A 17,726-nucleotide genomic window follows, 5' to 3' on the forward strand; every position below is an offset into this window, starting at 1 on the left:
ATGGCATGTGTGACTCGTGCTTGCATCGTTTTTTCCCCCAGGTACTCAGGTTTCCTCACACATTTCAAAAACATATAGGCTTTGTTAAAGTGAAGATTGTAAATTGTCGTGAGGTGTGAATTTGGGTGCGAATTGTTGTCAATGTTTATCACAGATATTTGATGGGATTTACAGGAGAACAATTACAACAAATTACTACAAAATAAGATTATTTATGTGAAATGCTGGTAAAAAAATGTTTTAGAGTGTACTATTAGCAATCTGTCTGGTTTGTATAGTCACAGGTTTTTCACTTTAAAGCATTTGTATTGCATAGCATTGCGGAAATATCAGAAATGCCCGGATGTTCAGAATTATCAATGGATGGATAGAAAAATATAATCCAAACCTAACCATTCACTTTTTAAAAATACTTTTACTTACATGCATTTAATGTGAAAAAAATGTTTGATACTAAAGTAGGCAACATTTATCGTAGTTACTTTAAGACTTATTCTCCAGTAATATTCTACAAGGTGGCTTTCTAACAAAGTTATTCTCCGCTTTATACTTAGGCTATACTTTTAATCAAGTAGTCTACATGCTATGCGTTAGCTGCTATGCTATCAGGTGCTATCGGTTCAAGAAAACGAGAGAGAAAGAGAGAGAGAGAGAGAGAGAGAGAGAGAGAGAGAGAGAGAGAGAGAGAGAGAGAGAGAGAGAGAGAGAGAGAGAGAGAGAGAGAGAGAGAGAGAGAGAGAGAGAGAGAGAGAGAGAGAGAGAGAGAGAGAGATTTGATTTGCGTTTACGGAGGCGTACTTTCCCAGTACTGAGATTAGCCACCGGCTCCCTGAATTCCATTCCGCTTTTTACTTTCCCAGTGCGCTCTTCCGTCCCACACAGGACTTCCCAGTGTGTGACTTGCAAAGAGTGCATTCATTCACCCACCCCGCGACCACTTCACAGTGTTGAAGCGCACAGCCCAGCGCGCACGTTTGGTGCCCATCGCCGAACGCAAAAAGCCAAATCGGAGAGGATCTCCACTCCTCTTTTTGGCACCTGTTGATGCAGTCGGGACGAGTCACGGGACGCAGAGGAGACGTGTGATTTCATCCCGGGAAGCAACGCGCGGAGAGGGCGCAGGAGTCGAAGAGAAGGACCTTGTTGTTTCTACTTTCCCCGGCAGTTGAAGCCTGTGCTGGGTTGGAAGAAAATGGGCTCTTGGATCTATGGACTTCTATATTTGTTACTCTCATGCCAGTTGATTACTGTAAGTATGAGTTTTTGTGACTTTTCTTACCTTGAACTTCTCCCACTGTGCTATGTCTCTAATTATTATAATCGCCTATACCTCCTGTAAGGTTAAGGCAAAGCAATAAGAGGAGCTTTTATTTACTATTAAAGACACTGAACTGACTACAGTATATGGTGAATAGTGCCACTCACATGCAAGGTGGGCTGTATTACATAGATTCCACTGCAGCGTGTAACGATGCTTTTTTAAAAGTGACAAACTAGAAGAGTACTCTGGAGTGAAGCTGCTCTAAGTTTGTCCACAGAAACAAGCTATTCATAGTCAGACATGCATGGCCTTCTTGTTTCTGCTTCACCCATCAAGCACTCACACAAGCATCCAAAACCCAAGCTGGCAAAAATAAATTGAAACAAACATATACTTTTGTGTTTGGGTTATTCAACATTGGGCTATTGAGTGGTTACGTTTTCGTATTAATTACATATTTGTTATTAGACCTGAATGAACACTCATCTGTTTGTGTATGACCTTCATGTACTATTCCTTAAAAGGACACTTCACTAATTTTTCAGTTTTCAGCAATATTTTTTGGGGTTTAGAATGAATTTCACAACTTAATTATTTTTCATTTACAATTTTGCCACTTGCTGTCGAGGTTAGGTACGCCATGGTTGGTTGAGCCCTCAACACATGTGATGTCATTTTCAGTTGACAGCAAGTGGCAAAATGTGTTTTTAAAGGTGTTAATTGTTAGGGGTGTGCGGAAAAATAGATTCTCATAAGAATCGCAATTCTCATTTAACACGATTCAGAATAGATTTTAAATGTCCCAAAATCGATTTTATTTAAATTATTTTATACTGTCTTGCCTTTGTCTGTGTTTGCCTTTATTTGGAGCGCTGTTCATGTCCGATTTGGCCACTTAAGGGCAGTGTGGTTCCACGCGGTCTAATGCACTGTTAAGTTGTAGCCACATTAGAGAGTAGAAGGAAAAAGTCACGATCAAGTTATTCCAATAAAAGTTCTTCTGAGTGATAAAAGTGCCGCGAGTAGCGCGCTAATTAGCATTAGCGAGTCAGACTGGAGTAGATCATTAGAATTCCTTGCACATCTATAGATTGAAGCAAAAATAATTGTCAATCAAATCATTGCGAATCAAAAAAATCGCTCCTAATCGGAAATCGATTTTGACTCGAATCGCAGGCCCAAAAATCGGAATCGAATCGAATCGTGAGACATTCAAAGACTCCCATCCCTATTAATTGTACATTGTACATGTTATGATAGACAAAATATTAACTTTTTACTGCTGAAGTTTGCAAAATTAATAAAGTATCCCTTTCATGAGAGTATGTGTACACTTAAAAGTAGTCCCTCTGTATCTGAGCTATTAGTTCTGTAAAGGAGCCATGGTCGCTGGGAATAGCACCAGCAGCGCCAGCAGCAGCACTTAGGAGATATCCCTTCTAATGTCCTGGATCTGTCATGGCTGAGATATCAACCTCTCAGTGCTGATTTGATCCGACGCTTGTTGAACGATGGGATGTGACTGTGGCGTTCAACGGGCATACACGTCTTCCACCTTTATATCAAGTATTGTGAAAGTATTTTTACCATCCAGCAGTGACGTGTTGAGGCCAGACACCAGAAGGCATCAGGTAAAGGCGTCCGCACTTGAACCGCAGCCTTGATTGAGCACCGGGCCCAAACATATCAAAACATAATTGAATTATCTGGAACCACGAGCATGTGTTTCCTCTGTGATAGCTTTGAACTATGGCAGCAGGCTTCCCTGTTCCGTGATTCGATTAAGCACCAAGCGCTGATGGTGTTGCCACGGGCAATCCTCCCACCCTGGTGGAATGTTGGGGTTATGCACATCAGCACACCGAGAATCAAAGTGAGTGCAAATTCTCAATGGGCAAGAGCTTGCGTCATAAATAAGTACCAGTGTCCCGCTGGGAGTCAACAGCAGCGTACTAAGTTTTCTGTGCTTTTTCAACTTTGGCTTATGTTCACATGTGACTTGTTTGTGTCATTGCTCACATGGTTGCTGACACTTTTGGCTCTGTGTTGTCTCCAAGTTTAGAGTGACACAAGTGTCCCCTGACTTGATGGTGGGGCGGCTGGACTAGAGTTGGGGGTGGGGTGGCCTGAATTCCTTTGACAGTATATCTCGCACGTGTGTCATTGGTGTAAATCGTTTCTCCACCGTAACCCAACCACCACATCAAACTATTTCAACTTGACAACTTTAACTCTTGATTTATTTGCTCTGCGATATCTGACTCATTGATGAGGTAGAGTTGACGCGGCCTCTGATCTGTGTGGCTCTTTGTTGATTCAGACTACCTGGTGGTTAGTTCCCATTCACAGTCGATGAGGATTGCGAGCACAGCAGTGCAAACACCAACTGCACTCCATCGTTTGAACAGAAGGGAGCCCCCCCGCCCCACCTGACCCGTTCACATAATTGCTTGAAGACTTGGTTCAGTAAACATTGCATTGTTGAGTTATAGCCCAGGAGAGAAGCCATCTTGGCTGGTGGGTAAGAGGCCGCACTGAAGCGGCGCGCCACTCCTCAAGCAGACTGGCACATGTGGATGTTTGTTGTCTCCATGGAAGTGTGACTCGGTCGGTCCTGTGTGGAGGGCATAGATGCGCTTTGATGATTCATCAGAGGCTCCTCAAGGTTTATTTCAAATTGACATCTCAGCGTTAATATCAAATAAAGGTAGATTCCTCTCTCTCCTCTTTACTTAGCAGCTTTTGTGTGTAAAGTACGAAAAGGAAGCATGAAATGTCAAAGTGTGCATTCGATTATTTTAGGAAAGAAAACAATTTGTGTGTGAAAGGGGAAGTCAAAAATATATATATTTTTTTATTGGCAATAATATGTTCTATGCAGCCCCACTACAGTATTCTAGTTAATATTGCGTTGCTGGAATATCAGTTAACCCTTTAGATACTACTCTCTGTTTTCAAAGCTCCGCTCCTCCACTTTCAGAAATCCGTTGGAATTACGTTGCTAGCGCTAATGGTTCCGGAGTTATGGTGATTTGAAAAACATGCGTATATTCCTGTCATTTTGGGGGTTAAACAGCAAAATCCAGCAGTTTTGATCAATATCAGAAGGCGGCCATTTTGCCACTTGCTGTCGAGTGGAAATGACATCACAGTTCAGCTTGTAAAAATCTGTGAACTGTGATTGGTCGTTGCCTGAACCCTGAGCAACTGTGATGTCATCTTCATTCGACAGCAAGTGGCAAAATGGCCGCCCCCTGAGATGGATAAAAACGGCCGGATTTTGCTTCATAACTCATATTCCACAAATGTAATAATAATCAGAATGTCATGCTTAGACTAGTGAGTTCACATACATAGCATATTGTTGTCAAGAAATGTCTTAGGTTGAATTCCTCAAGCCTTACTTTTGTGTATGTCCCTACATCCGTGCAGGGCAAAGCCGCAGACTCCATGTAGAACTGCACCTCAGCAACGCTGTGCATGTGCCGACATGTGTACACATATTCTCCATTGCTTGTCATTGAAAATACTGTCACACTCTTTCCATTCGCACCTCTGAACAAAGCCGCTCGCATTTTCCTATGTACATCTGCAGACTGCACACTATACTGTATGTGCCACCTCAAGTGACATGCACAAGGGTCAAAGGTCTAGTATGCGGCTTTGAGTTGCTGACATATATTTTTTTAATTGTTTAGTTCAGTCGGATGGTGTAGCGGTACACTCGAATGACTGTGTAGCCAGAATGGGCTCAATTCCCACTCAGTGACGGTGTGAATGTGAGTGTAAATGGTAGCTCGTCTCTATATATGTTCTGCAAGCAGTTCAGAGTGTATTCTGCTTTTTTGTCCAAAGTCAGCTGGGATAGGCTCCAGCACCCCTGCGACCCCAAACAGAATAAGTGGTCTTGAAAATAGTAATAATATGAATAGTTCAGTTGTATTCTCGGTGTGTGTTGGGCTTTTGACCTCTTAACATGCGACAACTCTTGTCTGTTTATGATTGAAAATGGTAATTTTCAGCATTCTGGGCCCTATTTTTGCAAGTCTGGCGCACAGGATGTGGCAAAGTGATCTGTGAAGATGCCTCGGTCAGTTTCTCCTCTGAGATGCATCATCAAGCCATGGGATTAATACTTCACCATTACTTTTGACTGTATAACACCATTTTATTTGTGCCAATTCTATGGCTAATATAAAGGCCACATCCAATATGGCGGCCACACTGCCGTATTTCATGGAATGGGCCACCCTGCTCATGCCAGTGTTTGCAGCAGAAATAATCAAGAAAAGAGAAATGACATACATTTTCATTCTTAAAAGGGTTTTGTGCTCCTGTGTTTTCTGTTTGAAACGGGTTAAAATGTGTTGTAGTAATCAACAAAATAGTGTGCAGGTGACGTGACCAGGGACTCGTTTTCAGCCCTGGAGTTTCAGGGCTCAGACCGCCCACTTTAGTTTGCGTTTTAATGAACATAAACAATTTTACAGTTTGTGTATCAGTGTAAAATAGAACACAATACAATAGAATGCTCTTGTAAGAGCACGATCATTGTAAATTTGAGCAAGTATATGAACATAAAATTGGCCAAAATATTTTGTGGATTAAAGGTTTGCTACTTTTGGTATGAAATTATTATAACTTGTTGACACCCTTAGTAAGAAAGGCAGTCAGTCAGTGCTATATATAATATAATGGCCTATACAAAGGAGGCCTGCAGATTCGCAGCCCAAAATATAGGGCGGCCTACCAGGAATTGCGCAACCCCTCCAGATGGTCCAGGCCAGGCCTGTACGTGACAATCTCCAATAATCCAAAGTTCAAATGTGCCCATCGGCTCCTTGTATAGTGTATATATCATCCTCATTCCTGTGTGAAGCTACAGGTGCACTAAACCCAACAGAGTTCAGAATCGGGTTGCAGGTGACTTGAGGACCACAGCAGCAATAAAACTAGCTAATGGTCAGAAAGTATTTGCGTGTGGCAAATCACAACTTGATGCATGTGTTTAGGTTGTAAAACCCTGCCCTATCCTTTGGAATTTGCTCGGACTCAACAGGAGTGATTATTCTACCTAGCTTTGTATTTTGCCTTTCTACAAGGGACCACCAGCTTTTTTTCCCTTTTTTTTTTGTTGCATGCACTTGCTGGAGATCCATTGAAATGCTAAGTTGAGCGTAATTCGGCCAATGAAGCTGCTCTGTAGTCAACCATTGTCTTTTCTAATGACCTACTGTATATGTGAAGCCACTTTGGCAGAGATGCTTCATTGTCGTATGCGTTCCCTGTTTGAATATTCAGCACGACTCTTCTGATTGGAGTTGTTGAAAGTGGAGCAGGATTGTGCTCAAGGTTTTCCAAAAGAATGCCACTGCTCTTTGTGTCTTCCATTTTATAAGTTGAATAAATACTACTCTGTTGTCAGTGTAGGCTTCCTCTTACTGTACAACACGTCTCTACCGTTGAATCAACCCACCCGCATGGCTTGTTTGCTAGACCTTTGTCTGAGAGGGTCATGAATTAAAATCCACAGAAGCATTTTACTAAGTGGATTTGTGCAGGTTTTAGCATAATATGCCCACACTGTAAAATCGGAACTCCCATAGTGTTAAATTTAACACTTTCCCTGAGTTTATATAGTTCTCACCAGTTCCGAGTTAAATTTACACTTCCGAAAGTGTAAGAATTTAACTCATTGGTAGAGTGAAATTACAACACCCATAGTGTTATTATTTGACACGTAAAAGTGAACTTTTTACACTTTAAAGTGTTATCTACTTTCACCTATCAGTGTTATTTTTTACACTTAAAAGTGTTATTTCCGTTCATTTTTGGGTAGTAATTGAAATTAGATTTGTCGTCACTTTTAACCACAAAGTGTCATTTTCATTCCTTTTTGTTTTAATTTCTCACAGTTTTAGTGTTACTTCTTGACTAGTTCTTATTTTCCAACCCAAATGGAGACAGTGGGACTCGAACCTAGTACTTAGCACTTGGGGGCAACAACACTAACAAGTAAACTACGAGATAGTACATGTTTGTTGCCGCAAAATTCTTTCTTATCTTATTTGCCTGTATAGCAAAATATCCACTTCGTTTTTAGTTTTACAGAAAAATAATGAACACACTTTTTATGTCTCACACGCCTTTTCTACGTTAACTCATGAACAAAATAATTCAAGAACTGTATAATTTCATCCTTACCTTATAAAATCGAATAATCCAGATCCAGAGTTGTCTTTAAAATCCAGGGGAAAACGCAGCTGCCTTGCAGGAGAAAAGAGCCCGGATGTATAAGATAACTCAGCCTGGGTTCAATGAGTTTGACTCGCTGAAATAACACCACCGTAGAGCTTTTTCTTCACTTTGAGTGTTCAAATAACACCCAAAATATAATTAACACTAGATTTTTAACTCAATTTAACATGACAGAATTTGCTGTGCAGAAAAGGAAATGCAGGTGAACACTTGCCTCCCCTTTTAAATCAGATAACAAGTGCCTTGCCTCAGTTCAGCAATTTTGTGTGTGCTTATGTTTATAGCTAAGTAAAGTGTATATGTAGAAGCATCTTGTGTGGTTCTATGCAGTTTGCCGAAGGAGTTTCTCCAGTCTGAGTTTCTGCCCCACCAGACATAACAACAACCCTCCAACCCCTGTACACTCCCCTTTCAGACACACATACAGTTTTTATGTTGTTGTTTTTTTAAATCTAGCAATTGCCTTTGTCAGTCTCTTTTTACTGCAGCTTTCCCACTTTCTGTTCATCAACCCCCCCGCCCCGTCACAAATTAAAGTGGCGGCATATTAATTATTGTTGAGTATGAGCAGACTCGTCACAGTGACACCATTTTGCTCTCCGCAATCAACATGTTATGTTGGAAGTTCAAGCTATTGTTCTTATCACTTTATATAACATAAGCAATAAGCGTTACTTGCTATTGGAAGTGGTGCATAATTTGTTCCAAGTTCTTTCATTCCAACACTGATTTGCAACTCATGAATTTGTTGATGAGAACAATAGAATGATTAAATCCACATAACAGTCAACAAATCAGTGTATCATTCATGATCTACCCAACTTGAAAGTATTATTTACACAACTGATGAGTCTCAGCTTCAGTAACGAATAAGGCCATTCAGACGGAAATGTTTGTGGTCATCTATTGTTCAGGTGCATCTGCCTGGGATTCTTTGAAACCTTTGACCCATGCTGAGTCATCTTCCTGAAGGGGAAATTAAATCTGGTGTTGTCTTCGTGCCAAGAGGACCGACTCTAAGTTTATTCAGGCTTTCCTGTATGTAGTTTGAATATCCTGCTTTATGCAGTATAGTATGCTCAGTCAAATATGCAGCTGGATTGGATGCGATTTTTCTTCTAACCCAGTGCCCCACTTTTTGGCCCTTGAATTGGTGTGACGCATACACTCATGACACTCCTTTTATATGATCTTAGTCTTTTGTGTATGTGCAAAAAGAGGCGTTGCCATGGCAATACACAGTTGGCCATAGTATTTTAATGTAAGAAGTAAAATGTAGCCATGGATAAGATTGGAATGTGAATCCTGTTAGTGCTGAAGCGTTTAACAAGATTAAAAATCACAACTGTATTGTAAGCTTCTGGAAATTATGGCCACTAAGCATTCTGATCATGTTCAAACTCCCCCAAGCTCTTACAGATACTATCAGTGAGAGGAGGATTTCACCTTTTATCCCTGCTCATTTTCAGTTATTCCAAATAAATCCAATGAAACCCAAAGACTTTACAAAGTGTCTCTATCGTGCATTCAGAGCTTGCAAGTCGACCCGACACCGAGCAAGTCTGAGGCTGAAGGTTACACAATTACACAATAGTAAAGCAGACAAATAAATGTCTAAGGTTTAGACTCAAGTGACTTCGCCTATGTGGCAGTAAAGATTTGTTGACCTTGATCAACAATGTCTCTGCCAGTGATTCCATGCAACCATCCATTTTGTATGTTCCTGGCCTAGTCGCCAGTCAGTTGAAGGGCATAATCACCATTCACGCTCACATTTCTGCCTACGGCAGTGCTTCCCGGTTATTTTTTGCTACGCTCAAGGCGGAAGGAAAAATATTGCGCCCTCCACCCCTAACTGCTGTTCAGTGCAGGGGTGGATCTTGTTTAGTGCAATACAGGGCTGTGAGCCACTCCAAAATTTGGGAAAAAAAACTTAAATATTTTTAAGTTTATCGAATTCACCAGAAAATAGAAACAATATATAATTGCTTAATTGATTGATTTTAGCATGTTGAATACGTTTAAGTCGAATACATTCAAAGTGGCCCTTGCATTCTTCCATTTTTTTGTATGCGGCCCTCAAACAAAAATTATCTATACAGTGCGGTTCACTTTTCGCAGAAATTTTTTGTGCATTCTTTTTTTACAGTAATGTACCTATTTTATAAAATGTATGAAGGTTTGAACATTGAGAATGTTTAAACAAGAGAGAAATGTGAAAAAATGTAAATGCCTCAATGACAGAGTGTATGAACTGTGCAATGAGTTTTTTTTAAAACTTTATAATAGATTTAAAACAGCGCTAACTACTTCACAGATTTCATTTATTGGGTGTATTTTTTGGCACCTAACCCCAGCGGAAAACGAGGGAAACCTGTAATCGATTTTTGCAAACACTATATTTCCTATTTTACAAGCATTGAAGTCAATAGTGAACAAGCATGGTTTGACAATAACCCAAATGACACCATTAATTGCAGAAGGAAGCAGTAGAGCCATTACTGTCAGATTCCAAAAATGTACAATTGGATAAATCAAGGGCTTTGTGTGCTTATGTGAGCCAAACTAATGAATAACATCCATCCATCCATGATCGGAACCGCTTATATACATTCTTAATTATAACACAATGATATTGAATTCTACATCATAATAAACATTAGTAGTCAGATAATTCATGTAAATACTTTATATATTTTTGATAGATTTGACTGATTTTGGCAATTATAGTTCATAAATATGTCAGTGTTGCAGATTATTGATTTCTTTATTTATAGTAGGCCTACTTATTTGAAGAATGATGTAATAAAGGACTAAAAAGGGAGTGAGCGTAGTTCAGTCTTATATATGAAACCGTGTCTCGGTGGCGGAAGGGAAGCCAGTTTCGTTTCTTGCTTCCCATTTAAGAAGGCACCCAACCCCAACTGCTGTGAGGTGTGACTTAGAAGCACAGCCCCCTCAATTTCTCCACAGTTCTCCACGGGATCAATAAGTATAATAAATAATGTTTACTGTACCTATATATACGTTTTGACTTATGTTCCCCGGACCCCTCGCAGTAGCATGTTTCGGTGAGTGGCAGGACATTTATTGCTGTGACAAAAAAAAAACTTTAGTCGGTAAAATTGTGACAGGGTGAAAAATCAAAAGAGACCCGGTATTGTTTTGTGTGTTCATGACTCAGTGTGTTTGGTGCTTTTGTTTGAGTCCACTTTTGCTTTAGGTTGCTGTTATAAACCTGTCAGTTCTTCAGCAGACAACCATGTTGACGTCAGCGCTATGTAGCTGGAGTAGCGACACACATCGTTTTAATGTCTTTTGAGGACTTTGTTGTGGTGGTCACATTTCACACTAGCATAACAACATACATGACAAGAAGGCAAATGTCTGCATTGTGGTGCGTAAGGGCAAGAAACTCTCAAAGTGTAGCACTGTTGACATTCTACAGTCTATAATTCAAACAGTTGGCCACATGGTTTTGGTCAACACTTTTGCAACTTTGGTACTGCTCATCAGTGGCGTCATCTGCTGCAATTTTGTAGTTGAACTTCTGTGGGGGAGTATGAGTCAGCCTGTGTAGTCACTTAAGGACGTTTACTTATACATAAAGTCTCTGGTGACGAGCAGGGCCTGTGCCACAGGATCAAGTTGTGGGAACAGCAGCTGCCTTTTTCTTTTTGGTAATTGTTTCACAACTGCGGTATTTGGTTGAATGTGACACCCCTCCCCCTCCCCCACAAGTCACTGTCTTGTTTGTATTCTCTTCATTTCGTTTTAATGCCAGTCATGGAAAAATGATGTGATTCAGGGATTTATGGTCTTGGTTGGGACAGTAAGGATGCCACTTTCTCAGTCATCTCCATGCTGGTCACACCAATGGCCAAGTTGGTCAGTTACGACTTTAAAAGGGGTACTTAAATGTTGCTTTACCCACACCAAGGCTCCGTGTGATTTATGTGGACAAGCAGCGGAGTAGTGGGCTCTGCCAAGATCAAGAGGCGGGAGGATGACTTTGTATTGGATACAAGGGGTGGAGACGAGGGCACGCAGGAGGCAAAGAGGTCGACCTTTACAACAGGCGAGGGAGTGTAGCGCTGTTAGTTCACGTCCATTTTTCCATTTGGTTTCTTTTCAACCCTCTCAGGCTTGTCAACACTGTTGCAGCCATGGAACTCATCATTTCATCATGCTTGTGAGCTACGGATGATAAACCTAGGCTGCATATAATCACAATTATAACAGTTTGAAATACCAGTACAAGATCATTTATAGATAGCCATCAATCCACACTTTTGTACATAGTAGTAGGCTACATGCATCAGTGCTAAGGTTTATTTAGGCTTCATCTGTTTTTGGCAGTGCCTTAACAGAATGAGAGGCCAGCAAATGCTGGCATACCCAATGTGGGAGAAGAAAAAAAAAGTTGGTCAGATGTACGTCTAAAGTTGAATAACCTGTTCAAACCCAAGGTCGAGTTCATACTTTTTAGATAAAATACAGATAACCTGTTCCAAGGCTATCATAAAATTTTTAGTAGTAACGACAAAGGTCATTTCTAACACTGTAACATTATGAACTGTCATGGAAATGTAATTTTAAGTGAATTTGTGTTGTGATCATCTGAAATTTAAAGCAAATAGTGTACTCAAGTTTAACTTTGATGTTGAGTGATGGTGGCGAAGGTGCAAAGGAGATCCCTGCTGCCTTGTACTTAGGATCTAAGTCACTTCCAATATAGCCAAACTCCCATTACACTATCTGTTCCTCCTTGTTCTGGGTTGCTGTTCTATTTAAATGACTCTGACAAAGGAGTCATGATGAAGTGATCCTGGCAGTATTCCACCTTCGGATTTAGTATCAGAGCTGCATATTTTATATCACACCAGACAGTGTCTGTCATCGAACATGCGCCTTATTTTCCAATTGGGTGGGAAAAGTAGAAAGAGTTGAATTGTTGATGACACTGAACAGCCAGGAGACACATGTTTACACTTTCCCTTTTGCCATCATTGCTAGCTTTGTGTGGCATCATAAAAACACAAAAGTAAAAAAATAAGAATTTTTTGATGACTTTTTGAACTGACATCTTGGGAGATGTGCACGTCATGCATAGCAGCCGTTCAATTACGGAGTCAAATTCCAAATAGTCGGACCTCATCTGAGTTCACTAGAGCTGTTATTATTCTTCAAAGGCATTAAGAATCATCAGAAAAGTGATGATGTTTGATCTCTGGTGAAGACTTGTCTGCTCCTTTCCTGCTGTAAGATCCAACTTGCTTGTTCTGGCTTGTCTGTATAAGCACAAGTTCACAGTGATGTTCATCACTTTTTTGTGTTTTATTGCTGATTAACCACCCGTCCTCTGTGTGTTTTCACACAAGCACACCGGGTCCCCATGCCTATAATTACATCTTATTATAGAAGGAAACGGCGCTCTCACATCTGTGCCCAATGAAAGGGGAGGTTGCCCCTGCTGCTTTCTTGTATGCATGCATCAACTCCTGCTTAACAGATGTCTGTGGAGGTGTGACACACCTTCAAATTAAGGCCAGTTTGAGAGTTATGAGGACAGGTGAAATTGATCTGTCCGCTGCTGTGAGGTCGATGTTCCAAGGTTCTGTTTTTGGACTGTCTCTTGTTTGGGCCTGGGCTCCTCCGGTTAGTTGGTTCGAAGCCAAGATCTCTCTTCAAGGCCCAATTTGCTTGTGTGAGCAGTGGACCCAAAAGCTGTACCTCTACCCCTCTGCAGTGTTTTGCTTCAAGCAGATGTTTCTAGATTTAAATAAATCTAACTTTTCTGTGTGGTTCCACAGTTACTTGGTACCAAACACAAATCTTTAAGGTCAATGAAAAATTAAGCGAGAAGCTGTTTGACTGGATATGTTGTCACACATGTATGCATGTATTAACCAGCTTTACAGCTAACCACTGTTGCCGCCATTTCACAATTGAATTACAATTTGGTGGTTGTTTGTTGTTGTGAACACATTTTTTGTAAACAGATCACACACACTGCACCTCTGCTTGTGTTAAATCTTACATTTATAAACCAAAACAAAGCCTTTTTGTGAGTATGTCTGATAAAAAAATGGGACAGATTGCTGCAGGCTTAAAGTCTAGACAGGATGATTCACCAGGTGAGTTAATAAACTGCAGTCACCGAGTTCGCACTGTCAAGAAAAACATCCATACATTGGTTGCTGTGAAACATGTCTTATCAATGATAAACAACAAGATTCACAGTGCAAGAACAGGTGACACTCCTTGCAGGTGTACTATACTACATTGGTTCCCATAAAACTAAATGGTGCTGAAAAGGTCAGGGTTGTCTCCCGCAAAGCCTCTGTTGACCTTGGACAAGAGTATGTATCTCCCAACCAACAGCATTTCCCCTGACCCACATTCATACTGTAGCCATATCGCAATCCTGCACTCTCCTTCATTGCTTGTCCAAAGTCTGCTCTCACTCTCTGGCTGTCTTGGATTTGTTCACTTATTTCCAAACATGGAGGCACTAGAAGAGCAAAGAAGGCCTCAGACGAGCATTCAACTGTTAAACAGCTGTCAGATCTTGTTAAAAATTTAACAGCATGATTTTGCTCATAAATTCATGAACAAAGGCTGCTCCTGTTCCAACAAATTAATGGGAGATTAAACAATAAATCGGAAGGGATATTTATAGGTGTAAAAACCCCGAAAAAAAACGATGTACAACCCAGGAAATAAATCAAATGTAAGCATATTGCCCTTAAAAACACAGCTTATCCTATTAACGGCGTTCTTCTCTTCAAACTGGCCGAAAGAAAAGCGTTTTGCCGCTTGAGCAATCCCACCTTTGCATGACTGGGATTCCCCAGATCCTTCTTCTTGAGCCAGCCGCCAGAAGATAAACCCAGTTTTTGCAAGTGTCCTTTCTCTTGATCCTTTGTCACGAGGTGACAGAGGGAATCTGAATCTAAGAGTTTTAAACTATATGGAGATTGTCTGCACCAATCAGAGATGAGGCATTTGATGCCGGCAAAGTGGGCACCTGATCCGCTCTCACATGCTGCAACCCAGTAATTGGCTTCAGGAATGTTCATGTTGCTCTGCTTTAGGGTAGATAGTTAAAGCAGTAAAGCTCACTGACTTTTTTTGGAGGATGGTTAAGATTTGCCTTGATCCCGGGATCGGCGGAATAAATGACTTCCTTCACCAAACAAATGAGAAACCTGCTGGGAAGTCCCCTTTTAGGCTGGAGCTTAAGGTCACTCTCTGCTTCCAAAAGTGTGAGTGGATTTGATTCCCATCGTTAAAGCCTATTTGTAGTAAAAAATGAACAGGCAGCAGCAGTTTTCTCTGCCACTTGAACGTCTGGCCACCAAAAATGGTACAAAGGTGCATTGTTTGTTTTGGAAATAATTACTTATATCACTGAAAAACAACAACAACAACAACAGGAAACAAGATTTTGAAAAGACAAAAAATAAAATAATGCAACCAGCAAAATGCTTGACTGGATAAAGGAGCATGAACCGATGTTAGCCACATGTCGCTAGCTTTGGCTAGCCTGATCGCTACTTGCCTAGAAGTTTTAGGACAACACATACACATGCACTGCCATACCACTTGTCAGAATATGGCTATGACTGGTCTGGTTGAAGCGTTCCTAATGGTGAGTGATGAGTGATTTTGTGTTGTTTATTGCTGGAATGTCAGTGCTAACTAAATATTTGAATGATTTTGTTATTGATTTATTCTTTAAAGCAATGATAATAATGAATTATACAATTGTGATACGTAGACCTAGCCTTGAATGCAATAGAGTATAAAGATGCTAAATATGAACTATGGTAATCACTAAAGCTAAATGTACGGGGCCAGTACTGCTTCTTCTGACAGGGCCAACACAACTTAAGCCACCACTCATAAAAAGTGGGCGTGTCAGTATGGTGAACAGCAATTGGCTGCGCTTGCTGTGACTTTCTTCAGTGTTTATTGGTTCTTGTTTAATGGTTCTTGTCCAAACACACATCAGCAGACGGCCTGCTATACGAAATCCCTCCTGCAGTGTGTATGTTGGGCCACCAGACCTGATCAGATATAATTTTAGCTGCATGTTTGGAAAAGCACACCTAATGTGCATGAGCTATGTCCATTGCAAATATATGCACACATGTATGTGCCCTCACAGGACAGACACTCGTATCCATATACTGTTGCACTTAAGCTGCAGGTCATCTGGTGCGAGGGTGAAATAGCACCTGCAGATATACTGTACAGCTTCTGAGGTATTTTTATCCCTCTTGAATTCCATCTCTGTCCTCCTCTGGGCTTACATTTTTTCCAAACCCAAGTTAAAGCATGAGTTAACTGTGATTATCCACAATTTTGGGAAAACTGAATGCAATTTCACTGCCCACACTCAGGCTGCATTACTCCCCTACTTTTTGAATCAAGAAATCACTGAAAATAGTTCCGGTCAGACAAAGTGAAATAGAATACAAGATGTTAAAAATAAACACGGCATGCCATAATCCAAATTCTAAATTATTATTTTTTTAAATAGACCAAATAACTTAATTTTATTTCAGTCTGGAAAAGGTTACAAAGCCATTTCTACGGCTTTGAGACTTGAATCATGATCGAAGCCATTATTATCAAACAGAGAAAACTGGGAAAAGGAGTGGTTGGACAACCAAATTTATTTCAAGAGTGCAGCAGCAACTCATTCTTGAGGTCACTGAAGAACCCAGAACTACACCCAAAGTGCTACGCAGGCCTCCCTGACCACTCAACCATAAGACAGACACTCGGCAAAAATGAAATGAAAACCACTGCTGACACAAAGGATCACAGACTCGTCTCACATTTGCAAAAAAATAAGGATCTTGATGATCCCCAAGAATTTTGGAGAAATATTCTGTGGTCTGACGAGACAAAAGTTGAACTTGTTGGAAAGTTTGCGGCTAATTACATCTGTAATGATGTGGGACTGCTGTTTCCACTTCAGGACCTGGATGATTTGTTGTGATTAGTAGAACAATAAAGTCTGCTCTCTGCCAGAAATTCATACAGGTGAATGTCCTGCCATCAGTTTGTGCTCTCTGGTTCAAGGGTTCTTGAATTATATAGCGGGACGACAGCCTGAAGCATTCCAGAAAGTTCACAACTGTATCGTTCAATCACACAAAAATCTAAGTTTTGAACAGTCAATGTCCGCATTTAAATCCAATTAAGATGCTGTGGTTTGACCTTGAACACAGTTCATGCTTGAAAACCCTCCAATATGATTGACTTGAGTTAAGCAGTTTTGGAAAGAAGAGTGGGCAAAAAATCCTCCACAACAGTATGAAAGACTTATCACCAGTTATCGCAAACAATTAATTTGAGTTATTGTTGAGGCTTACGTACGTTTTTTTGTTTTTTGTTTTTACATAGTTGCGTAAAATTGAGGAAAATGATCATTGAATAGTACCGCAAAAGACGCTGGCCCACAGGGCATCTGTCCTGTTTGCCAGATGGCCAGTCCAGCCCTGGACCAGTCTTTATTTGAAATAAAACTTTGTTGTACACCTTTTGGTCCCTGATGCAAGGCCAGACCGTGCCCATCTGGGCCGGCCCAGGACCAGCCCTGAACACTGACGAAAGTCGATGCCCAATACATCCTCGGCACTACATTCAAATAAAATTCTGCTTGTTTGCTTGTACACTTGCCAGACCAAACTTTTAACATTAGATGAACGGCAATAAAAAAAAAATTGCGCGATGAGAGTAACATGTTAACGCTGCACATTAACGGTGAATCTTTTTTTCTTCTTCACATTTTTGTCATATAGGCTACTTAATTGCTTCAAACCTAGATGTTTGAGCTTAAAATTAATGGAGTTTATGTTTTTATCTTCCCCTTTGTACTTACGTATTTCTTGACACAGCAGTTCATTTACATTTCAAGGCAAAGGAACATTCATTTAGGCCTCCCTGATCATTTTAAACAGAAGTAAAGGAAGTAATCTACAGTAGGTGAGACACCATTCTGAAAATGCTAACTTTTGACTTTTTGCTCAAGAAGCCTTTTGGGTAAAAGATGAAACCAACAAAAGTCCAGTTGCCTTTGATTTAACCTTCATGAATCCAACTACATGTCACATGTTTCCCTTTACATACACATTCAAAATCAATTTCTGGAGTTATCAGACTGTTTAAGTGTATTTGGAAGCATAGCAAT

General features: G+C 40.5%; 1 protein-coding gene across 9 annotated transcripts in view; it reads left to right on the forward strand.

The window, feature by feature from the left end:
* The first annotated feature begins 858 nt into the window (after positions 1-858).
* The window catches only part of hspg2 (heparan sulfate proteoglycan 2), a 90,944-nt gene continuing 74,076 nt past the window's right edge, over positions 859-17,726 (forward strand). For 8 of the 9 annotated variants that reach the window (XM_086067326.1, XM_086067328.1, XM_086067329.1 and 5 more), the window contains exon 1: positions 859-1,249. In XM_086067326.1, coding sequence (XP_085923452.1) covers positions 1,193-1,249 — 57 coding nt within the window. In that variant the 5' untranslated portion in view covers positions 859-1,192. The remainder of the gene's footprint in view (positions 1,250-17,726) is intronic. The other variant, XM_086067333.1, reaches the window with a different exon arrangement.

The sequence above is a fragment of the Leptonotus elevatus genome, chromosome 2 (assembly GCF_054856555.1).
Source record: "Leptonotus elevatus isolate MCC_2025b chromosome 2, RoL_Lele_1.0, whole genome shotgun sequence".
NCBI lineage: Eukaryota > Metazoa > Chordata > Actinopteri > Syngnathiformes > Syngnathidae > Leptonotus > Leptonotus elevatus.